Source organism: Anarrhichthys ocellatus, unplaced genomic scaffold, assembly GCF_004355925.1.
Source record: "Anarrhichthys ocellatus isolate YVR2014 unplaced genomic scaffold, GSC_Weel_1.0 scaffold144, whole genome shotgun sequence".
In the NCBI taxonomy this organism is placed as follows: domain Eukaryota; kingdom Metazoa; phylum Chordata; class Actinopteri; order Perciformes; family Anarhichadidae; genus Anarrhichthys; species Anarrhichthys ocellatus.
Window position 1 is genome coordinate 138,371 of NW_022280174.1, and position 25,271 is coordinate 163,641.

Sequence of the window (25,271 nt, forward strand, 5' to 3'; positions counted from 1 at the left end):
CACACACACACACACACACACACACACACACACACACACACACACACGGACTCCAGGTGATGCCGATCATCAGTGTCACAGCACTCTGTCTTCTGACCGAGCATCAATCAGTGACGCGGTGTCACAGGTGGGGGGAGGCTACTGTTGTCAACACGATGTGGCCTCGTCTGTATTCAGGTCTCAGGAGAACTGTGTTGGTGTTACAGGAGCCTGGGCCAGACTCCCCTATCTCAGCGGAGGGGCGAGTCGGGGAGGATCTCGAGGAATTTGTCGAGTTGCAGTGACACGGTTGGCTGGAAGGGGGGGGGGGAGGTGGGAGTTCATATCCAGTCAACAAACCAAGACCAGTCAGTCCCTGAACCTCCGCAATGCCCCCCGAACACAACACAAGTGATGAAACCGACTATGGAGCAGCTTCTGCTCAGCGTGGATCTCCCTGACAGATAGCCGAGACCAATAGAAGAGTTCTCAGAAGGCCCTGATGCTACTTTAGTACCTCTGTAAGGTCAAGGGACGCTCTCCTCCTCACATCCCTTCCCATTTCCCTGGAGACAGGGCTGAGGCCCGACAGCTATGAGCCGCTTCAGAGCTCCAGGCACGTAAACACTGTTACCACGCCAACCATGCAGCCTGTGTCCGATCCAAACAGAACCTCAAGTCCTGTTCACATAAACGTTGAGAACAACTGTTGCTCCTCTCAAGTGAAATAACATTATTCTAGTGATGAGGACGGTGAAAAATACAGCTAGAATTGCCACAGGACAGAGGAAGTCTTCCCGTGTCCAAATGTTAAACCACCCGTCCTGTTGACTGTAAAGGCCTCAGTCTACTTCAGAAGAGCTCCAATCCTCCGACAGCGTCTGAAAACGCAAACACACTTCCTCGTTCATTTGAACGGAGTCATTGGTGTTAAGGACTGAAATGTAAGAAGAAGGAATACACAAGAAACGACAAACTGGAACACTAAAGCTTCCGATGCACAGGAGAGGGACAAGGACCCCCCCCCACACACACACACACATCCATCCTCAGCCGACAGACACACCCACACCACGTCTCCTCCTCGGCTTCATCTGCAAACAAGCAAGAATGTAGTGACGTCCTGAAACCTCCTCCGTCACATACGGAACACGAGAGCTTTGGGTTATTGTAAAATCAGTATGAAAAATAAAAATGAAAAAAAACCAATATAAACCACGACAATAATAAGTCATTGTAAGAATATGCAGGATTTTGCCAATCGTTTCTCTTTAAGTTAAACTGAGTGCCCCCCCCCCCCCCCTCACTCTTCTTCATCTGTGCAGTGTTATCTGCCCCTGGACTGTAATATTTAGTGTCATTCCAGGAAGTGGCTGTGCTAAATGTTACAGCATTTTGTCACATTGCTTTCTTTTATAGATTAAATGAAGACTACAAAACTAACAACGTATACTGCAGCTCTCACAACCACCGCCTCCAGCCCAGCTCTATTTGTGGAATCAACTACAACTACTACTACTACAGTGAGTCTGTGCTGCTGTATGTGATCTCATTACAGGTTCAGAGGCCTGGATCACCCCAGCATGTGTGACGGAAACCTTTTGAGACTAAACTGATTTATTTCAGCTGAATAGCCGCAAAGTAAATCTGCACAAAGCTTTTCTGTAAATCAACTGTGGTGAATTTCTGACATCAATTTAAACCGTGTTGGCAGTTCTGACTTCAGAGGGAACAGAGAGCCAAAGAGTCAGACATCGGGTCAGGCTATCGCGTTAGCTATCGCGTTAGCTCCCTCACAAAGAGACAGTCTGCAGACAAGATGGTACAAATTGGTCTCTTGGGTAAACTGTGTTAACTTGCATCTAGCTGGCTATGCGAACTGGTTAGAAGTTAGCCCGCTGTGGCTCGCTAACTAGCCGCGCGAGTGGTCACCGCGCTGCCTAGCTTGTTTCTGGAAAGACATTTCTCTTTGCCGCTTTAATACGCTTCAAATGAAATGCTTGCCGGATTTTCTAACAGCATCTTAAAACCCCTTTTTCCCACGGCACACCTTTAATCCGACAATCATGCTCACTTAATGCAGCGGTTGGCTAAATGTGAAGAGTTGTAAAAGCGACCTCTTTTTTTATTCCCTTAACTGCTTCCATCTAAACAGAAGCTTAGAAAGGTGTGTTCAGACGGGACGGGACGTGCAAAGTCAGTGGAAAGTCTTGAGTGGGCATAAATAAGATTTCACCCACAGCAAGTGCAGGAGATCAGGTATGTGGCTCAAATTCACCTGAATGACGTAATGCGAAAAGTCCCTTTGCATCCCGTCTGAACACATCTTAAGAAAGTGAGCGTGGAGGCTGAGGAGGATGACGGATGGAGCCTCACCGAATGGGCCTTCATCAATAAATAGAGATGATGCTTCCTACAGTGTGTGACTCGAGCACACTGAAAATGTGTGTGTGTGTGTGTGTGTGTGTAGGTAAATAATTCCAGTTTGGACCTAAAATGAGATCAACAAAGACAGACGCAGCCTGACGAGAATTTGGCCAAAAGGCTGAAATCTCTTTTAACCTGTTCCTCCCCAAAAACCTAATCTTCATCTGCCCCCCCCCCCCCCCAGTCCGTTTTCTTTCTGTCCTGTTAGCCTTGGCGTCTGTCCCTCCCTCACAGCTTTCCTCTCTCGGTTGTTTGATGGGTGCCCCAAATGAACCTTGTAAAGTTTCAATCTGTTTACTAATCTAAACACTAACAGGTTACTCCTCTGTTGGGCCAACCGTCACTCAGGGAGTCTGGGTAACAGGGTGTTTCTGGGGGAACGGTGCGGTGAGGGAGTGACAGAGATCATGGGAGGGACCACAGAAAGGGAGAATTCAGTGGAAATGGTGGAGGGGGGTGGTGATGGGGGGGGGGGGGGGGGCAAGGGGGTCTCTTAACAGCAGCCCCCTCCAGACTGCCGGATGGGGGTGCTCTCGATCTTTAGGTTGGGCTTGTCTCCGCCGGCCGTGGCCCCGGGGCCCATGCGCTTCTTGATCTCCGCGGCCATGGTCATGAAGGCCTGCTCCACGTTGGTGGCGTTCTTGGCGCTCGTCTCCAGGAAGGGGATGGCCAAGGAGTCGGCGAACTCCTGCCAACGAAAAGAAGCTTGTAGTTAAAGTGTGCATTAAAAACAGAGAGGGGAGAGTCTCTGTCAGACCGACAACAGACGCACGCAGTTACAGATTCACACAGCTACAGACGCGCACAGTTACAGAAGCGCGCAGTTACAGACGCACAGTTACAGACGCACTACTGTGGAGGACTGCCAGCACACACGTGTAGTTGATGCTCTTGTGGGGTTTTTCTGTTTACTATTAAGAGACACTACAGGCAGAAACATTGTGGTGAAAAAAAGCATCCAAAACACTCATTTAGGTGTTTATTTCACTACTTTGTCTCTTTGCGCCTGTAGACTTCTACTAAATTCACCAAAAGTTACCATTAGATAATGCCTCATTTCAAACATAACATTTGAGAAACCTTGTAAAGCAAAGGTATTGTCTTAATGTCGGTAATCAATTGGGGGGGAAGTGATTTTTTTTCCCTATTCACCTGAAATAGAATTTAACAATTCATGAGTGTTTTCTCAGACTGAGATTGAAATCTCAGTTATTACAGAGGGGTTTGTTCGTATATCATCCATAACCTGATTTATACAACATTCTATTACTAAAACATGGCGTAAATATATATTAAAGGTCTGTTGACAGTATTGTATGATTTATAGAGTGATGCAGAGAGATGCCCTCTGTAAAAACCCATTACACCAAGTTCAGATATGCGTTTCGGAAGTTTTGCAAATAAGCACATCTTTTATGCGATATGAAATGCCTCATTTACACATTTAAACATATTTTCAGAAAACTTCTAATACTATAAATACGTAATGTCTTAATGTAAGTAATCGACTGGGAAAGAGTCATTGTGATATCTATTCGTTCATTTCTTTACTGCATTCTCCTGTAGTGTCTCCCTTTAATTGAGAAAATAATGGACAGATGGCACGAACCCTTAACGGTCTAAATACCGTCGTCCTCGCTGGTCCAGTCTCACAGAAAGAATTGAATAGTTGAGAGCTTCCAAGCTTCATTCATTACGTTGACAGTCCAATTGTTTCACATTATAAGACCTCTAGTAGTGCAATGGGCATAATCCGTATTTTTCCTTGTGGGCTTTTAATGTGAAAGGTCAGCAGGAAGTGTCCACTCATGCAGCTTTACAGCAATCACAAAGATGGCAAAGTAGAAGCTAGTACATGTGTTAGAAAGGGAAACGTCTTTTCAGGAGTTTTCAGGAGACGATGAGTGTGTTAATGTACATAATGCTGAATTTATCATTAGAGATAGATAATTGCAATACCCGAAATGTTTTTCAGTGACTTATGGCTTATTAACTTATTAACCGATCAAAAGAATAGTCTAAAACGGGCTTCGCTCTGTAACAGAAAGACTGCTTCCTTGTTGTTAGGAAGCAGCCGTACCTTGGCTGTTGTGTAGTCCACTACTTTCTTGGTGGTCAGGTCACACTTGTTGCCCACCAGCAGCTTGTTGACATTTTCGCTGGCGTAGCGGTCGATTTCCTGAAGCCACTGCTTGACGTTGTTATAGGACTCCTGCGTGGTGACGAGAACGTGAGCGGGTCAGTTTACAGCGGTTTAACACCATGTGACTGTGCAGAGGGAATAGTAGTTTGCATTTCACAATCAATCAAAGGGTTTTCTTTTTAGTTTGTCTCATAAATGAAGTCGGACAAGATCATGACTTCTGCAGAAGTATTCTCCTAATTTAAAGGGACAGTTCACCCACAAATCAAAAACACACATTGTTCCTCTCACCTGTACTACTATTTACCAATATAGAGAGCAGCTGGTGCGAGTCGCCAAGTGTTGGAGATATATCGGCCGTAGAGATGTCTGCCTTCTCTCCAACATAACAGGAACTATACTCAGCTTGTGCTGCTCAAAGCGTCAAAAATATAAATTAGAAAAACTAAACAGCAACGTCTCTCTCCACAAAACCATAACTCTGTTACTCATGACAAGCCACAGACCTCGTTGTGAGCAGTTTCATGTCGGAACTATTTTCTTTCTACCGAACTACACCGCTGCCAACTGCATCACCGCGCAGAAGGAAGCGTGCGTCTACTCATGGACGAGAGGCTCGTGACAGCGCGAGATGTAAACATTAAAACGAGCAATATACGTCGTTCAGAGCATTAATATATCTGGATTAATAAATACTCCAGGTCAGAGGTAAACATGTATTTTTGAATTTAGGGTGAACTGTCCCTTTAAGTAAAGTTTGTTTTAAGGGTAGTTGATTCCTAAAAGCTAAAATCAGATTAAAATGAATATACTTTTTAATTAGCTCTATATATCATGCTGGGAGCAGAAACACTTCACACATTAACACCTTAACAGTGGAACACAGCTGGTGACAGAACCGCAACACATTTATTTATTGTTACGAAGGACAAAGTAACTAAACTAAGCTATGATAAAGTGTCGGAGTCATTTCCTCCTCTGAACCCACCTGATCCGTCACATCATATACAACTATGATGCCGTGGGCTCCGCGGTAGTAACTGGAGGTGATGGTGCGAAACCTCTCCTGACCAGCAGTGTCCCACTGAGAGAGAGACGGGCAGAGACAGAAAACGACCGCAAGGGAGAAAGGATTAGAAATCGATACCACAAAACACCATTTCATAAAGAATCGGAATAAACAAATAAATAACAACTCCAGGAACCCTTCAGGCAATGTCATCTCATCTATTGTTGGGAGCAGCGTGTCACGATGACGTTACTGATGCACATTACACTGAGTCCACCACATTCATTTACGAGCTAATAGAGTACAGCTGACTTGGTGTTCTTTGTTCCCGCTCACCACAACACTATCATTTGAGGCTTTTATTTGATCTAAAGTATTTATGGAGCAGAAAAAAATTAACTTATGCTTTTATGTAGTTGGCAGTTGAGGCTGCAGGTATATGCCGGACTCTTAACAGTATTAGCAGCTCTATTTCTGTGCCTGTGAGGGACACAGTGGATTCTTTTGTGGCCGACTTCCTGCCATCGATGATTTGATGTGAGCGCTGCTTCATCTGACAGCACGAATCCAATCCGATCAACGTGACTTAGTTTAGGGAGGTCCTGCTTAATGAAGCAGGTCTTTCATAGCCAAGTCGGACTTTTCTTAAACCCCATTTAATAATGTTGCACACTTGGACACACGGGAGATCCAGGCGTGCATACGTCCATGTCCAACATTAATGTGGGCCTCACAATAATCCTGTGGTGGCCTCAGACTTTGTAGATCTAATTGAGCAATATAAATAAAGCTTATTTTGAACAAGCAGCACTGAATGATTATACCTGTAGTTATTGTCATGTCACCTCTCTTGAAGGGAGTTCCTGGAAATAAATCTGAGTGCTGCTGAGGAAGTTATACTAAATCTAAGTATCAGGTGCTTTTAGGGGTTGGAGGCAGAGCGGTCTAACGGGATTGGTCTGCTTGAGTCAGTGGGCTGTACACCAGTACCAGTACCAGTACCAGCTTGAGAATACATCGGAAACTCACAGAGGAACCTAGTACTGAAGCCTCACAAAGTTCTTAAAGCTTCAGGCGATGGGAGGCTAGAGAGAAATATGGAGGGCTACCTGTTTTATATAATCTTCCTGAATAATAATGATTTGCTGAGTTTACATTGAAATAATGAATATTATGTATTTAATTGGCTACATACAAACATGCAGGTTAAATGATTTCTCTGTCAACAATGAATCTGTTTCAACACTGTGATTGGACGGCTGGGTAAAAGAGTGACAGAGCACAGTGTTTTACCCTAAGTTGAACAAAGAAAACGAAAAAACTGACCAGGAGTGTATAGTGTGAGCAGAGTTAGAGTGTGTCTGCTTTACAAACTGGTTGTGTTTGGGATGGCAGAGCCTGTTCCCTTAAATAAAACCAGGATACAGTTACGGCTCGGTCTCAATATGTGTGTGTGTGTGTGCACTCACAATCTGTAGTTTGATGGTCTTGCCGTCCAGCTCGATGGTGCGGATCTTAAAGTCCACTCCGATGGTGCTGATGTAGCTCTCAGTGTAGGTGTCGTCCTGCGGAGAGGGAGACAGGTCGTGGTTGGAACCGGGACATTTAGAGGCCGACAGTGAAGGAAAAATGTGTCTTGGAGGGTGAGACGGAGCTACTTACGGCGAAGCGGAGCAAGAGACAGGACTTTCCTACTCCAGAGTCTCCGATGAGCAGGAGCTTGAACAGGTAGTCACTGAAGGAAGAACAATCCAGGTTAGCACAGGTCTCAGCTACAAGACCATTGGTTTCTACTGAATATGCTTAAAAACACTTTTATTTGATTAAATTTAGTTTTGTTTTTTTACAAAGCCTCAGTATTTTCCTGAAACAGCTGGTCACTTTAGTAACAGTTACTGAGAAAGGAGGAAATATACATTTATGGGACTATTTTCAGCGGTGGAACAAATTAACATTTGTCAACACATCAGAGGGAGAGGATATCTTATGCTTTGCACACACACACTCACACACACACACACACACACACACACACAGTTGCTTTGGGTTGTAGAACTAGGAGTAGAACAGACATTCAAAGGTCAGTGCAGTAAAGAGTACAGTATGACAGAGTTGGCTGGACTTCAGCAAATAACAATACATTAAAATAGGCATTATATCAACTATTAGGATCGTCTTGAAAAAACAATACCTTTAATGTCGTATTTTCCAAAAATAATTTCTGTTTTGACGAAAAAAAGTCTTAACTTAAGATCCATTTAATATCTTTTCTGGAGCTTTCTCAGATGTTGCGTTTAAAAGCTCCAGAAAAAAAACTTGTGAGGGGACCTTGAGTATAGAAGTTAGTTTTTGTCCAACTACTGTTTGCAATTCAGCAAAAAGTCAAGAGTAAAACAATGCCATGGCCGGGCAGTAATCCATACACAAACTGAACTGTCAGAATGGCAGGGTTAACAGGGGCCAAGCACACACTTCACATGTGGGCCCCGGGGCCACTCCAGCAATCTGATCCGGCCCTGGAATGAGGTCTGATGCTCACTCCTATTACAGGCAGGTTCTTCCGAAATGATGGAACCCCCCCCCCCCCCCAATCACTGAGAGTTAAACAACATCACATGAATTTGACACACAGGACAGACAGCTGGAGAGGATTGCCCAACGCCACTGCTGTTCTTGTGTCACAGGAAAACTGACACCTGTCATGTATCACGCCTGACACTCAATCAGCTGGTAAAACCCCACTAACATTTGATCAACAGCACTGTTGCAATCAGCCCAGTTCACATTTCTACACAGCTGTGGATGGTGTTGATGTGGACCGCTGCTGAGGGCCACCAGGACTGGTCAATCAGGTATCACTCATTCAACAGCACCATGACTGCATCGCCTCGTTTGTACTTCAACTCAGTGATAAGAAAAAGGCAGTTAAGTGGTGATGAGTTAATAAGTAGAGCAGTGTTTCATTTGAAACTTTCAGTTTTATTTTGACACAAAAAGGTTACATTCTCTGATTCCTTACTTTGAGGATTATGATAGGTTTTTCAACATTTTTTTTTCTTTTAACAAAAAAAGCCAAAGTTCTCAAATGTTAAATGTTCAAAATAATGGAAAAAAAGCCTGTACAAGGAGGACTAGAGAGTGAAGGTTTCCATCAGTGGCAACCACTTTTGTAACATTTAAATAAATAGGGACAGCAAAACATGCCCCCATAAAATAGCTGTTTTTAGTATTTGTAGCCTGAGTGATATTTTAAATATCACTGTTGCAGTCAGAACTGGAACCAGACAACGCTGCATGTGCGTTGGTTTGTTTACTAGCACGCTCACGGGTATCTGGGACAATGGTGAAGCAAATTAAGTAGTTTGACTGTGGGGATTTGTTCAGTTACTGTGATAAAGCTTTTATTCTTTAAGTCATTTCCATTATTCAGCTGACGCATGACTGCGTAGTATCTTAATTCAATCAAAAGATAAGGTGACCAAACATGGCAAACAAAAAAGACCTTTTAAAAGTCAGTGCTGTGAACAACTAATGAAATTAGCAAAAGTATTATTTAAATCTAAAACTGATAAAAGAATACATAAACAAGATCATGAATCTGAGATAAGAAGCCAACTTTTAACAGACACACTTCAGTCGATACTAAATAGTAGATAATCAGGACAATGCTAACGTAAAACATTAGTATTAAATGCAGCATTAAAACGTTGCAGGCTGTCACAGATTTATCATAGGCCAGGTGGGTATGGAGCCTCCATCCTTCTGGAGTACTGACTGACTTGCTCTGCAGTATAAAACACTAAAAACTACTCAAGATTGTCACCAAATGCTCCGGCAGTTTTCTTTCTCTGGTCGGACATCGCTTGATCATCCATCATTGTTGTATTTGTTTTTTAAGCCCCGTTTTATTAAAGCAAAACTGTAAATCGTCGTGTTAAGACAACAAACATTGAGGCATTCCAGAACGTTGGCTTGAATAATAAAAGCGTACTGTTTATATTGAGCAATGAAATACCTGTTTTTAGCAACAGGGTCTGCAGTTATAAATAGATTAGTCATAAACAGAGGGGTTTTAATAACAAGCTATTAAGTCGGGTCTGCAGTTGGTGATGTTAATAAGCTGTTACTAATTGGATTGTCGTCCAAATGCTCTGCTGCCTTTTTGAACAAGACATGTAGTCAAATGATCCAATGGAGAGACGTTTCCTGATTAACTTAAGAGTTACCTGTAATGCTGGAGGAGAATAAACAATAGTAAAATGTTTTTATGAGTGCTCTATGAAGCATTGTTAATGATTTGTTAACCTTTAATTCATCTATTAGTTACATGTGCTTTACTAGAAAGTGGCACCAAATATTTGAGAATGCCCCAACCAGATGCACTCCTACGATTCAGTGTGTAACAGTAGGTGGTATAAAGGCATATCTAACGACAGACAGGGATATAAAGCAAACATACTGACAAACAATGGTTGTCTGCCAAGGGAGTGGAAGCGTTAGCTGAGCTAGTTAGACAGGGTTCCATCAGGACTCAAAGGGAAGTCTCTGCTTTCAGCACCGGCTGACAGATTCGATGACAAGCGGGTGTTCCTCTCATGTCAGGGCAGCAGGTCGGCTGTCAAACATCTGCTACACCCGTCAAACATCTGCTACACTGCCATATCATGTAGCAATAGCCCAGACAAGCGGCGCAGCGCAGAGTATTTTATCCGCGAAATTAGCATACATAGCAGGTACGACATCATTCAACATAAGGACCTGCTAACCACGTTTTAACGAAATAGCTAGAAATACCAAAAGTAGTTAAGTACATCTACAAATCATTGACATGCCAATAGTCCACTCTGATCGTAACGTGAAGCATTGTTGTAAACCGGAAGACATTTCTAATAACTGGAATTTTACAAAAGTAGAAACCAAACGCACTTATGGCTAATTTAGAGTAACGTCACCGGGCGTCTGAACGGTGTACGTACAATCACGTTATGCACCGGTGTGTAGACAGGCGACAACCCTGTGTCCATGAAAAAACTACCCTGAAAAAACAGGCTAGCGTTAGGCTCTCAATGGAGGATACAGGTACATCTGTTAATTACATTACTTCATGTAACGTTAATGTCAAGCTAAAGGTCTTCATTAGACTTTATTCTGACCATTTTCTCACTGGTTTTACACACTGGACTATTTGTCCCGTGAAAAGGTCGCGTGCCACAGCCGACACGGTGAGGCACGAGCAAAACTGTCAGCTGACGTTTTAAAGAAAACACGTCCGCGAGACTGACACATTAAGAGAAGCCGTCCGCGCCCTGTTCACGGGAGTCAGCGAACGTTAGCTAATGTTTAACAATACATGTATCGACAGCACGATTAGCCTGCATTATTAATAGAAGGTTACACAACAACCCACACCAACATATAACGACTTCTAACTGCAGTCGACAGCAGCCGCCTCACAATGGAGCGTTAAATGTGACTCACTATTCTGGATTCATGGTTTCACTCTGGATGTTTTTCTGTCGGCGACTCGACTCTTCCGTCCTATTCCGGCGAAAAAGATGACTTGTAGGTCCGGGTATCCGAGGCACTTAGATGGCTGTTTTACCGTCTCCGTTATTGTCCCGTGGTCGTTCCACTGTGTTCGACCTTTATTGTTTCATATGTCCTTGATTCTAGCGGACGTATCCCTGTTTCCTCAGGTTAGGCTGTTGTATTTTACTCCTGTTTTTTTGCCTTTCTGTGCCCGTTGCTTGCTAGCGGCTCAAGATGGCTGCGCAGGTGCGGTAGTGACGTGAGGTGACGTGTCGCTACTCAGAAAACAGGACGAATCCACAATTAGGGCGGTGCTGGGATTTGTAGTTTATCATACCAAGTCAGGTCAAATCAACAACTGACGTTACGTACCCTGCACTCATTGGCGACAACAACATATACTGTTTCACAGCAAAATGTCTGGGTGATGCAAACACAAATACAATTGCCATGATTATCAAAGGTCAACTCAATATCAATGAGGCAAGATTTTCACGAACATATTCAAAATTAAATTCAATGTCAAATTTGTTCTATTATGCTGTATTGCAATTTATCATTTTCATGAGATCAGTGTACTTTGTGACAATATTGTTGACTTTTTTCATGTATTTCATAGAATAAAGGAATGGACCTCCATAAACTTGTATATCTTTTCTAGTAACAGATACTTTCTTGAAACAGATATAGAAAAAGTTTAAAAAGTGCAAAACAACATTTAGTTCCTGTCGCTCATTCTATGTCAACTTCCATATTTAGTACCACACATCTCTGCCTCTCTGTCGACACAGTTCATGAGAGGTCCACTTTAGGTACAACAATTCATTTAGTAAAAACAGTTGTTTTTAGTGATCGTTGCCCCCTTTATCTGCTGCGGCAGCAGCAATATATTTAAGGTAGCCATCCTCTACTTCCCCATTGTCATCTCTGGCTGCAGCAGCACCCACAGGACTAGGCTGGTAGACATTTTCCCATCTTCTTTCAGAATCTGTTTGAGGATCCTGAGAGGCGGCAGCGGCAGCGGCAGCAGCAGCAGCGACCTCCAGGCCATGGTTGATGTAGCCGGCCTCCTGGCTGGCCTCCAGCGCTGGCAGCTCCGACAGAAGACCTTTCAGCATCTCACCCAGTTCCCCGAAGTCGGGCCTACGGCTCGGCTCCTTGTCCCAGCAGCTCTGAATGACTTCATAACTGTGTTTGAGGCGAGATGGAGGAAGGAGAGGGAGGAGGCAGTGTGAGGCATGTGCAACTACTGTACAACAATAACCCCCATGGCTTAAGACACAGCAATATCAATGTGCAACCCGCCGTTACAGGTTTTCATCTTTGTGTTGAGTGATATTTAATTTATCAGAAAAGTCTGGGGGAAAAGTATAGTATATTTATGTATTTATTTATTGATGTATTGAACTTAAAACTAAAGAATCAGGTATGAGAGAAAATACAACTGGAATACATGAACAATTAATAAATATGCAATAAAGTAATAAATATATTTGGTATTTGCATTAAAACTTAAAAATGAGAGTTAGAAGTTAAACAGGTATACGTATTTTCATCTTGTAGTCATTGTAAATACCTCACCTACAAATAAGTTTAAATAATTAAATTGATATGTTGACATGCTTCCTTTTATATTGCCCTGAAATGTTCACTTTTCGATGGTAGACATTTCAAACAGCTGCAGCCCATTAGGTATGGCAATAGGTAACGATGTCTCTGTCAAAGAAATAGTCCCTATATATTAAGATATACTAATGCATAGCATATATTTAACATAATTAACTTCTGGTACGCCCAGCTTTCTGTTATTTTTTATAACCAGGATTGACCCTGAACCGGCACAGGAACTTACAGCCTGTGGTCACAGTCCTCGGGGGGTTTGAGCCTGTGTCCGGACACCAGTAGCTCCAGCAGCTCGTGGTTGTGAACTCCAGGATAGGGAGTCCTCCCCCGGGACACAATCTCCCACATGGTCACCCCGAACGACCACTAAAGAGGACAGGGACGAAAAATCACACTCTCAGTGGACAAATTCAGACGTTCAGTCAATATCACAACCCAGAAATGAGCCGTTGATGGTGTGACCGTCTGAATAAAGTGATACTCCACGAAGCTTGGACTCACCACGTCAGTTTTGGTGGTGTAGACAGACTCAGACAGGCTCTCCATGGCCATCCACTTGATTGGCACACGGGTAGCTACTTTTTGACGATAGTAATTGCTGCTGTAGATTTTCTTGGACAGGCCGAAGTCGGCCACACACACCCTGAGGTCGTCGCCCAGCCTGTGGATACAAAAAATGTTTTAACAAATGCATTTAGCATAATAAGCACAAGTAATGCTCTCTGGAGTCAGATCAAATCAAAAGTTGAGAGTTCTGTTATTTGTTTTGTCCCAACACACAGCGTCTCCTCTGAGGCCCTCAGTCTGCTTTATTTATATTTTGAGCAGCTTCCTTCCCAGATACCAGCCATAGTTGAATACCAATGGCTGAGGACAGAGACACAGTCATATACGAACAAGGAGTCCTTCATTTTGAAGCCCCCCCCTCAATGTCTGCCTCTGATGGACTCACATGCAGTTGCGTGCAGCCAGGTCTCTGTGCAGGAACCCCCGCGTGCTCAGATAGTCCATCCCTGCTGCGATGTCGATCATGAAGCGCAGGAGACTCTGATGGGGCACAGACTGGAAGACGGGGGAGAGAAGGGTGTGTTCCGTGATTTAATTTAAAACATTTTGAACACAAATGTGCAGATGTGAGCATGTTAAAAATGTGAGGGGTGATAACGAGAATGCCATTTTTTAACCAAAGTCAAATCTTTGTGATTGTTTTACAAAAAAATAAAAGGAACAGTGTGTAGGATTTAGTGTTATCTAGTGGTGAGGTTGCAGATTGCAACCAACTGAATACCCCTCCACTTACTCCTCTCTTAAGCATGTTGGAGAACTATGGTGGCCCTCAGGTAACGTAGAAACATGAGAGGCTCTCTCTGAAGCCAGTGATTGGTTTGTCCCTTCTGGGCTACTGTAGCAACATAGCGATACAACATGACTCAGTAAAAAGGACCTGCTCCCTCAGTAGAAATGACGGGCTCATTTTAAGATAACGAAAACACAACGATTCTTAGTTTCAGGTGATTATATACCAATGAAAACGTAGTTATGAATATTATATTCCATTTCTGCCAATAGATCCTCCGAAAATGCTGCACACTGGCCCTTTAAAGAGAGTTGTGGTTTGGTTTGGTTTTTATGTCTCATAAGCATTTTGAATCTAGAGCTGTCACCATCTTTGGTATGTTACCTGTTAGTTACCATGGTTACAGGTGAAGTTCTCATCTATCGACTTAAAATACAGTGAACTTCCTGGGTTTAGCTTAGGATGACCAGCTTCAACTTTGGATAACATAGACTGTAGATGGCTGACAGCCTACATTACTCCTACCAATGAATAAACACGAAAGATAGCGAACTGAAAACAAAATTGTAAAAATCATTATGATGGATGGCAATTTGATCCATTCAGCTTACCTTATCCATTGAGATGAGCTAAAAGAAGTTGCCATAATAATCTATCTATGTGATCCCATTTTCCATATAAATGAGTCATATAAAAAGCCAAACCCATCTCCATCATGGTTTTCTTTTTTTTCTTCTTTTTTTGGAGTAAAATCAGGAGCAATCTTTGTCCTTGTGTATCTGTGTATGCATCTCCCGACTGAATCTCACCATAGGAATATCGCCATATCGTGTAGCAATGAGGAAGCGGCGCAGGTCTCCATGTTTCATGTAAGGCAGGATGACCAGAGGAACAGGCAGAGGAGAGTCCTGCTCTCTCTGTAGAGTAACCCCTGCAGCACAAACACACACACTCTGAGTATGTGGGTACAATATGAAACCTTTAAATGCCTCTAAAAACAAACAAACTTTCCCCAAATCAGATCTACTGACACACAATTTAAACCTTTTTGATATTTTTGTTGAAATTGTCATTTCACCCTGACAGCAATCAATGCATCAAATGCTCAGACAAAAAAAAGAGGAAAAAAATCCGATATCCGTCACAGGACTGTAACAAGCTCGTCCAATCATTTAATTCGGCCCGAATGCATTGATTGGATGGGTCACCTGCTGTTCTCCCTGCCTGCATTCTGCCCATGAACTCATTGTGCTTCACTTGAGTCTTCCTCTAGCTGCTAGCTTGAGAGCTGTGAGTGCTAACAATAGCCATGTTTGTTGTTTACGGTCATTATGATCATTTTTGGGGGAGTGGCTTTGGAGGGAGGCCTGAAAGGCCGGGCTGTCAGTGTTGCTGTTTTGGCAACTTTCTTGTTAGATTTAGCAACTTTTGGAGCTAGTGCTGCTCGCTACTTTCATTGCAGAAGAGTTGGCAACATTGCTCTGGGTTTTCATGTTGGATCAAATAAAAAAATATAGTGTAATCTTGCTTGTTTCTCAAGATTACCAACCCTAGCTTTAATGATGACAAAGAAGTTTTCAGCTTTTAAATTTGTAAAAATTGTATGTAAGTTGGTTAAGGCCTTAGTTCATTTTTATATTAAGTCATGACCCGACCATAAATGTGGACCTGAGTTGCAAATTACCCCAAAATGGCAAACTTGCTGGAATATGTGGCAGTGGCTAATCTAATGAGCTACTGATTTACCCATGCACTCTAGAAAGAGTGCATGTATCAAAGCACTTTAAAACTGTATGTCATCATTCACCCATTCATACACTGTTCAAGGTACCACCTGCCCATCAGGACTATCTAATTATAACCATAACCATGGTGTTGACGTGACAACACTATGGTTAGGTTAGATTCAGACACGAAAACGACTTGACCATGTAGTCATGGTCGTCCTGACTACATGAATAAACTGAGGTAGTTAATCTTACCGAGTAGTCTGACCACATTTTCATGATCAAAGTTCTTCATGATCTCTGCCTCTTTTAAAAACTCATGCAAGTCTCCCTGGCTGTGGATTCCAACTATGAGTCAGAGAAATGTGGGTCAGAGAAAAAATACAAAAATAAGAAGTAACAGAGTAGAGTTCTGATAATGGGTTTGATTTCAGACACACCTCTCATGGTCTTCACGGCCACCTTGATGTCCACGCCTTCGTCCGGTGTAAAGACGCCTTCGTAGACTGAGCCAAACTCTCCTGTAGAACAGAAAAAAAACGACTGAATGTCATCACTGACTTTTACTCCCAAGTCAAGTATTTTTTACAACATGCAGAATCAGGTAGCATGGCTCTAAGGACAACAATGTCCCTTGTTTTTTTTCACCACTTTGAAGTGAAGATTGAAGTGTCACAGCAACATTTGGATGGCTTGCCATGACAATTTCTGGTCATTCGTGGTCCCCAGAGGATGAATCCTAATGACTTGGTGATTCCCTTACGTTCCTTCTAGTGCAACCAGCAGGTCAAAGGTTTAACTCATTCAGTAAAATATTTCTACATCTACGTGATGGATTGGGACAGGATTTTGTACAGACATTGAGGGTTCCCAGAGGATGTATCCGTAATATTTCGTTAATCTCCTGAATTTTTGACAAAATGTTGTCATTTACTACCACTACTATTGGATGAATTGCAATAACTTTCACTCAATTGAACATCATTCACACAAGAAGATTGTCTCTTTGTAGTTGCAAATTAATTGACCATTTAGATCATTCTGGCAGCCATGCATAGTGGCATTTGATTTAGTTAGCAACGTCCCTTGTTCACTTTTTTTATGCATTATTATGGCAGTATGGTTAGGAAACGATCACAATCATGAAAACTTAACTATGGTTGCGGTATGGTTTAAAGGTTACAAAAACACTTTCCCCACGTTTTGGGAAAGAGAGTGGTTCCTTATTTTTAAGGAAACCTTCACTGCTGGACTGTGACGGGACATGAACGCTGTTCTCCTACATGAAGGTCAACTGTTCTGCTTTATCTAATCAGGAGTATTGAAGAAAGGGTTCAAGTCATCTACAGTATACTCACCCTACTGAGAGTTTGCACAACTATTCCAGATTGGGAGGCTATGAAGGGATCATTGTTGTTGAGGAACCATAAACTGACCTTTGCCAAGCTCCTTGCCCAGGGTGAGCTTGTTTCTCTCCACTAGGACCTCCTTAAGACTGGCCAGCAGCCTGCCGCTGAGCCCCTCCAACAGCTGGACCACACCTTCCACCGCTGAAACAAGTAGGAAGTCAAAGGATTCACTTCTCAAATGTCATAAAATGAATGCTGAGCTCCCTTAAAACAGGCTGTGGTAGTGGGCATGGTCTGTGCTCAGCTGCAGGGGGAGATCTGTGGGAGCAATCATGCTGTATTGAAGACTTGAAACTATAGATTGAGACCATAAACTCATGTTTACAATGTTTACTGAGGTAATAAATCAAGAGAGAAGTAGAGTCATTTTCTCATAAACTTCTATACAACCAGAGGAGTCGCCCCCTGATGGACATTAGAGATAATGCAAGTTTAAGTCACTTCCTCATTGGCTTCACTTTTTAGAACTGGAAGTTGTCATCTTGCCTGGATAAAATCGTATTGGTATGTGATTCGATTTGTGTCAAAAGCATTGAGCAAACATACAAAAAAAGAAAGAAAAGGAAAATGGCGCTTACAGTTGGACGTCTGGGGTGCAGCCTCCACCTCCTGTGGACGTCGGTAGGAAAATTCAGCATTCATTGGCAAAAGCTCTACTTCCTGTTCAGACCTGTAGGTAAAATTATAACTTTAAGTTTCGTCATCATCACCTTATGTTTAAATTGTGTAGGAGGGTTTTCCACACATATGGGGAAATATAGAACTATTTTTGTCAAGTTCACAGTCATTGAAAAATAGGTAATATTTTGTCTTTGGGAAATTCTTATCTAATGTCCCTACAGACACTGTCAGCTGAAATTAAAATTTGGTGGTAAAAATATGTTGAAATACAATATTACCGTGACATTTTCTAGAATAAGATTGAAATATTGAAATATGATTAAATTACATAGCAACTTGCAATGCTGTCTGCCACAATATCTTTAGTTATTTTTGATAATACAGAAAACCCTCTCATTGTGTAACTCTTTCTCCCTTCCATGTTTTCCCCATCTTCCCCCATGGGTTTCCCAGCATGCTGCTGTGTGCAGTCTACAGTTAGTGGAGCTCCCCCTTGTGTACACTGAGAGTTATTGCGAAAAGAAACTACAGTCATGTTTCCACTTCACACACAGTCAAGGATGAATGCACAGCAGGAGATTAAAAACTCATTGCCTCAGTGTCGAGATGGTTTGTATTTGAACATTTTCAATATTAAGTAATGAAGTAATGAAGCAACTTGCTGGTAAGAAGTAACATTATTTTTTAAATGTAAATTTGATGAGTAATGAGTTCCTGATTCGTTATGTTAGTGCATACACTTGCAATGTTAGATGCGTGCTGTGTAAACTGGCACCTTACTCGTAAAAAACTTACAATGCAGGATTCAAGCATCATTTATCAGCCACAGGAAATAATGCAAAGAGTCTGAACACCTTTTTGTGTGTTTTTTCATTGAAAGATCATGATGCATTTTCAGCTGTCTCCAAGTCACAAACTGAAACTAAACTTAAATTAAAGTGACCATCATAGCGTTGATTAAAAAGCCTAATTAACATTTTCAATATTCATTAACGGTATGCTCTATACGGCATTCAGAGCATCAACCTAGCAGCAAACAACTATTAACAACAGAAACATATATTGGAGTAATGCTACCTGAGTCACTGAAGTGTGCGTATTGTAATCCAAACTTCTCTTTGCTCTGTTCACATACCGGGCCGGCCGGGCCTGCTTTTAGTGCATGTACAGTAAGTGCACGATAATACATGTGACTGCGCCCCACTGGCTAACACACGCCCACCGCCTTACAATGCTCTCATACGGCGGAAGCGCCGTTACATAAGCATAGCGCCCACCCTCCAGTTTACTATTAGGTAACCACTGTTAGCGCGGTCAGCACTGTTGCCATTGTTTTCACTGTTAAGCTTTGTTTATACTTGCGCTTGGCACCATAGATCGAGCATACGGCGTGCTAGCTCCGAGTATGTACGGAGGCGTTTATACTCTCTGCGCTGTTCGTGGCATTATTTTCCAAAAACCCAGAGGGCTTACAAATAAAATGTATTGTGAAGAATCAAAAAGATAATGAGTTTAACACATAGATAACATAGACTGTAGGTGTAACCGACAAAACGTCATAATCTAACCTCCATAATGCCGAGGAGGGATTGTAATTATCTGTAAACTCATATCTCATATTCGTGGATTACGTGGAAACAAAGATTGTATCCTGTAAACAATTTGAGTTGGCTGCAAAATATTTACTCAAATGAAGTTTTTTAAAAAAGCGTCTAAAAGCGAATTGGCCTTCTTTGTACAATCCTTAGACATTTAAATAGTGTTTTTATCAGTGAACTATTTGTGACAAGTCACGTGATCACGCATGCCAAGTCACAAAAATTCAGAGGTGCACGACCAAGCGCCGCAACCACTTGCAACCCCACGCGCCGGCCTTGGTTACGTTATATTATTTGGTGGTATTCGCGCCTTGCGCCAGCTTTACTACGGCAAGTATAAACTAAGCTTAAGCGCTGTCAGCACTGTTGTTTTTGTTTGCACTGTTAGAATCATTAGCAGCCGGCTCAGCTGGAGCTATGTTGAGAGCAATGTGGAGGCAATAGCTCTGAATTTCCCACCTTTAAACAACCGTGAACCCACAGTACCCAGTGTGAGCTGTCTTTAACTAAAAACTATCCACCACCTATTCAAAATCCTGAAGTCGGCCAGGCAGCTAGATGCCAGTAGCTAATTCTGCACTCTAAGCTGAAAGGAGGTGTTCTCCTTGGCATACTGAACATTTCCACCCATTAGTTTTGTGATCTGGCAGAAAAACTACTCCTCATATTGTGTCACAATGACTCAGAAACTTGTCTATATGTACACTATGTTCTATAGTTATTTCCAAAGAAGCAGAAGTGGAAGCGTCCCTTTACCTGAGTTTAGTGTAGTTGCTGCGCAGGACACACACAACGATGGGGATTACAGCCATGAGCAGCAGGACGCCAAATAAAACACAGACTGTCAGCCATATGGAGAGCCGACTCGACTGAGGAGCCGGCACTGTTTGGTGCTCTGAGATGTTAAAGTCCGGGGTCACAGTGATCACCACAGGTGGAACTTTCCCTATACGAAAAAAATAAGTTTTCACTGTGGCACCCAAATCAACAGGACAACTTTCGACATTCTATTTACTTTAAAGATGCACTTTCAGATTTTTGTTTTTATTGTAATAGTACCCAGAGGATTCATCTTCCTGGGACCATGAATATGTACAGTAAATGTCATAGCAATCTGGTGATGAGTTCTTCAAACATTTAGGTGTAGACTATAAACTGTATATAAGAAGTGGATGTGGTCATTGTGACATCACCAGTTGGTTTCTGGACTGCCGTTTTGAAGCCTCAAAACGGTGATTTTTGCCGTCGCCATCTTGGATTATGGCCGTCGCCATGTTTTTTTTTTTTTTACTTTTTTGGTAACAGTAGTTACCATATTTGGTATGCAAAGGAGTGACATAGAGACGCCAGATACGGCTCTGGTAGATAAAGTAAGACCATGGCAACAAAACCTGGACTGAATTGAGAAAGTGTGTTTTGCTGCTTATTACTTTTCTATTGAAAGGGGAAGAATGTGTTTTGTTTGAGTTGCATAGTCCTGCTTTAAAAATAAGCAGTCTAACTCATTAGGGAAGTTAACTGTTGGGAACTGTAACCAGATTTGAACTCTCAAACTATTTTTCTCTTCCCTGAGGTGGCCTATATTTCATTGACTTTTCCTGGACTATCTAACATGTTGGCGACATCTAGTCGGGCTTACGTACATCTATGTATGGTGACAGTGGCGGAGGATGAAGGTGGCACCCCCCGCAGGGTGGATACGTCATTCTGAGCTTGCACCGAGAGTCTGTAGCTGCGCTGCGAATTCAGTTCTGTGATGCTGACCGATGTGTTGGTCAGCCCTGCCGAGTCTGGCAGGAAAACCACATCGTCCCCACATGCCTCCCACCGGCGGCCAGAATCCGCTTCCTTCTCACACTTGATGCAATACTGCACTTCCTGTCTGCCGCCCCAGTCATGCGGAGGATCCCACGTCATCATCAGCACAGATTCATTATGATGATAGGCCGTTAGATTCACAGGGGCAGAGGGCGGCTCTGGAGGACAAGACAGGGAAGCATAACATGATCAGACTTTGCAAAATCTGCAAAAAACATGCTATTAGAATCACATTAGATGAAGATATACAAGTGCAGTAGAAGGAAGACAACCATTGATCAATTTTACAATAGATACATAATCAAACTGCATTTTATCTATTACAGAAGAAATGGGTGACACTGACAAGTAAAATAATTAGACAAGTGGCGTCCATTATTTTCTGCCACTTTCCTGATACTACCAGCGGGGGCGCCAAAGTTGAAGATTTTCAAATTCACTATAGTGGCTTTAATGTAAATGGTAAATGGTAAATGTACTGTACTGTACTAGCGCTTTTCTAGTCTTTCCGACCACTCAAAGCACTTTCACACTACTTGTCATCATTCACCCATTCACACACTGATGGCAGGGGCTGAGTGCCACCTGCCTATCAGACTAACTCATTCATGGCACAGCTACGGGAGCGATTTTGGGGTTAAGTGTCTTGCTCAATGACACATCGAACTGCCGAGCCTCTGATTGAAGGACGACCCTGCTCTCCACTTAGCCACAGTCGCTCCTATGTGTGGCCATTCCCATGCATTATTTTTTATAATAGAAGAACACCAGTGCTTCTTACTGGTGCAGCCCAGCTCATCAGGGTCAGTTGGCAGGCGGCTGAAACCCTGCAGACAGTCGCACCTCTCTGATCCCTCCCCACGCGTCTTGCTATTCAGCGGGCACAGCCGGCATTCTCCACTCTCATTGGCTGGTTTGTAGAAGCCTATCCTACATGCTGGTAAAACAGAAATGGTGATTGTTTATTTCCTACTGCTGATACTGGTGGTGTTTGTAGAAGCTTTGTAATGTTTTTTTTGTAGTTGTAAGATACAGCATTTTTATGGAAATAATTATATGTTCCACTAGTGGCAGAGTCTGGCAAACTTGGTGAATTTGTTTGTCTAAAACTTCAATCCGGACCTAAATGTCTCGAGACCTAATAACCAAATGGCCAGGACATTTACTGTGCATATTCATGGTCCCCAGAGGATGAATCCAAATATTTCCTCTTGCACCACAATTAGGCAGGTTATATTATAACTGTGCTCACAAGTTGTATTTTTGCCAATAAAGATGAGTTTATTCAAAATACAAAAAAACACATTCACCAACAGAAAACATAGGGTCAGGTTTAGGTAAGAGAAGCAGGCTTATAACCAGAATATTAGCGGTCCTTGCAGGATAAATCTGGCAGGGACCCTTGAGCAAGGCAGCAAACCCCCAGCTACAGCTGCTCAGATCACACTGTAATTGAACTGGTTTGAATGGTGCTTTATGATCCGATTACATATCAGCTATTTTTGATAAGGAAACCTTAATTTTGCTGTTTAAAAACTGTGAGTGAGCTATGTAGTGACCGGGACATTTTACAGTGTAAAAACTAAGTACTTTATGACTATGTAATGGCGACTCTTTTTAATTGACCACAAACATATCTTAGACATTTCTGCACCGACACTTCTTGATACTCACTTATTCCAGCTATACAACATCAGTAAAAGTTTGCACTTGGTTTTGTAATAAATGGATTATTGACTTTTCTTTTTTTTTCGCATAGTCATAGTTCCAAAGAGATTTGAATAATGAATAATAATGTTCAGCCCAATCCTAAGTGCGGCCCTAAGAATAGCATAACTGTCAGTATGTTTATGGATCCATTAATGCTCTGGTGTCACAGGCAGCAAGGCTTTGTCTTTACAAAGAGTAAGCATGACGTTGAGACTGATATCTGTTGAGCAATGCACTGGAAATATATCAAACTGAGAAGGGGGAAGATCATGGTGAAGAGGATATGAAAGTCATTTATCCAAGATTATTCTTGCGAAGATACTTATACTGTGAAATGTTTGCTTCAGCACATGACTTACTTGTTGGCCAAAAATAAAATGTTATCATGTTATGGTGACATCTGTGGCAGCTCATACAGAAACCAAATCATAATTTGTTGCACATTGAAAAAACGTTTAGTTGACTAAATGTCCAGTGGATGGTTCATTTAATTCATTGAATTAGGATATTTTGAAACATTGTCATCTTATTTGTGATGGCTGGCAGTACAGCTAAAGCTGTAATGAGGATTAAAACTTGTCACAATAAATCGTAGAGTAAAATTTTTTAAATAATAATAATTTGTAAAACAATAATTTCTAGTTGATCCAGTTTACAGATGTGAGTTACTTTAACTTAGCATAAATTGACATTGTAAACATTGTGAGATGTGACTTTTTCCTTTTCACAACTGTTGAATGAAGTCGAAAGTTGGTCGATGAATTTCAATTAAATAAAAAAATGTAAACATGTCTTGATGATAGTTTTTTGGGAATATACAGAAATAAACATGCAAATGTGTATGGAAGATGATAAGTGCCACATGAAAAAACTCCGATTGATTAATTAATACCAGAATTCTTTACAGTCACGAGTCACAACATAGAAAGTTGCAACAAACAACTTTTCAACCCTTTATTTCCCAGGAGATTGTACAGAACTGCAAAGTGCAGGCCAGGTTTATAGGGAGCCAATCTAAATGCAGATGGTGTCATTATTCTATAGCTGTTACATTACATTTACTTCATAATGATGAATTAAAGTAAAAAAACATGTCTATTGCCACTTTAAACTCTGCCATCCATTTGTATCCTGGTATTGATTGTTGTGCCAGAACAGCTCCTTTTTGGAATTTGAATAAACTGTAAATCTCCATACCTTGACAGGTGTCATCCATAACTTGATGGCCGACTTCACAGGTACAGCCCCCCTGCAGTGGACCCCAAACTCCATCCACATCACACTCTCGAACAGGTGGGAAAACCTCTAAAGCTCCCTTCACGCAGGAACCCGTCAACGGACCCGACGCGGCCCCGGTCCCATTGAACGAGGCCAGGTGGGCCACGGTGTCAGGGCACCTCCTGTAGTACAGTCTGATGGATGTTACCATCACACATGTTCCTGAGTAGGAGAGGGCCAGCTGAAAGCCCCTGCTGCTGACGGAGCCCAGGCTCAAAGCCCGGCTGTGGTTCAGATAGCTGGATATTTGCTCCAGATAGAATGTCTCAGGGAACGGCTTGGACGTCTGAAGGTCCAGGACAGCCCGAGTATCTTGAAATCTTGCGATTAGTGTGTTTGTGTCAAACAGGTGAACTTGTAGCGGGCCGAGCTGACCAGACGGCTCCTCTTCTTGGGCAAATGAAACATCCATCAGTAGATGGTGGGCATCTTTCCGCTCCATCCACTGGCTTAAAATAGTTCTCCTTATGTTTCTTCCACAAGCTTGGAGCACAGGCACCAGACTCGGTGTGCCCAGTCTCAGCTGAATCTTACTCCACTGCGATGACGGGAAGATGCAAGAGAACATCAGTGAAAAGCGTAAAACTACAGGTTCACACAAGAACACGGAGGAGACTCAACAACCTCAGTTAAAGACAGATGCTGCCTTCAAATGTGGTCTTGTTTACCGCCTTGGTATTTTTGTCGTATTCACGATGCCAGGAGTGGATATTTTCTAAAAGCTCAGTGTAAGAGCCATTTTGTATTCTTAACAGTTTTTGTATTTTATGTTTATTGCAAAAGTATGTGTGTTATGCCCTTTAGAATGTTTACCATATAATAGAGTTAAAAGATTGGCCATGTTGTAAAATGTGCTTCAAATGTGTGTTTTTGCCCTTTGAAGTTAAAGGCTCCTCTATTCTGTCCTGCTATTGGATAATGATTGGTTGACTCCTTTAAGTGAGTTTTCAGTGTAAATTAGGCTTTGATGGAGCAGGATGTGGAGCAACAATTTTTCTGATCGCAGATTATAGAACGCAGATTCTAGAACGCAGATTATAGACTTTTTAGTTATAGCCATCCATCCATCCATTTTCCACCGCTTATCCGGGGTCGGGTCGCGG

General features: G+C 42.3%; 2 protein-coding genes across 2 annotated transcripts; both read right to left on the reverse strand.

The window, feature by feature from the left end:
• Nucleotides 1-769: 769 nt before the first annotated feature.
• On the reverse strand, nucleotides 770-11,537 carry rab1ba (zRAB1B, member RAS oncogene family a). The gene is made up of 6 exons (XM_031877693.1): nucleotides 11,037-11,537; nucleotides 7,221-7,293; nucleotides 7,028-7,123; nucleotides 5,538-5,633; nucleotides 4,487-4,618; nucleotides 770-3,094 (listed from the first exon to the last, which is right to left on the reverse strand). The coding sequence occupies exons 1-6, from the start codon at nucleotides 11,048-11,050 to the stop codon at nucleotides 2,900-2,902; spliced, it is 606 nt and encodes a 201-aa protein (XP_031733553.1). The 5' UTR covers nucleotides 11,051-11,537; the 3' UTR covers nucleotides 770-2,899.
• A 77-nt stretch (nucleotides 11,538-11,614) lies between these two features.
• On the reverse strand, nucleotides 11,615-25,265 carry LOC116400055 (tyrosine-protein kinase receptor UFO). Its single transcript, XM_031877692.1, has 13 exons — nucleotides 24,088-25,265; nucleotides 21,962-22,117; nucleotides 21,006-21,338; nucleotides 20,119-20,308; nucleotides 17,722-17,813; nucleotides 17,171-17,284; nucleotides 16,175-16,255; nucleotides 15,990-16,082; nucleotides 14,817-14,938; nucleotides 13,663-13,772; nucleotides 13,212-13,371; nucleotides 12,940-13,076; nucleotides 11,615-12,275 (listed from the first exon to the last, which is right to left on the reverse strand). The coding sequence occupies exons 1-13, from the start codon at nucleotides 24,734-24,736 to the stop codon at nucleotides 11,933-11,935; spliced, it is 2,580 nt and encodes an 859-aa protein (XP_031733552.1). The 5' UTR covers nucleotides 24,737-25,265; the 3' UTR covers nucleotides 11,615-11,932.
• Nucleotides 25,266-25,271: the final 6 nt, after the last annotated feature.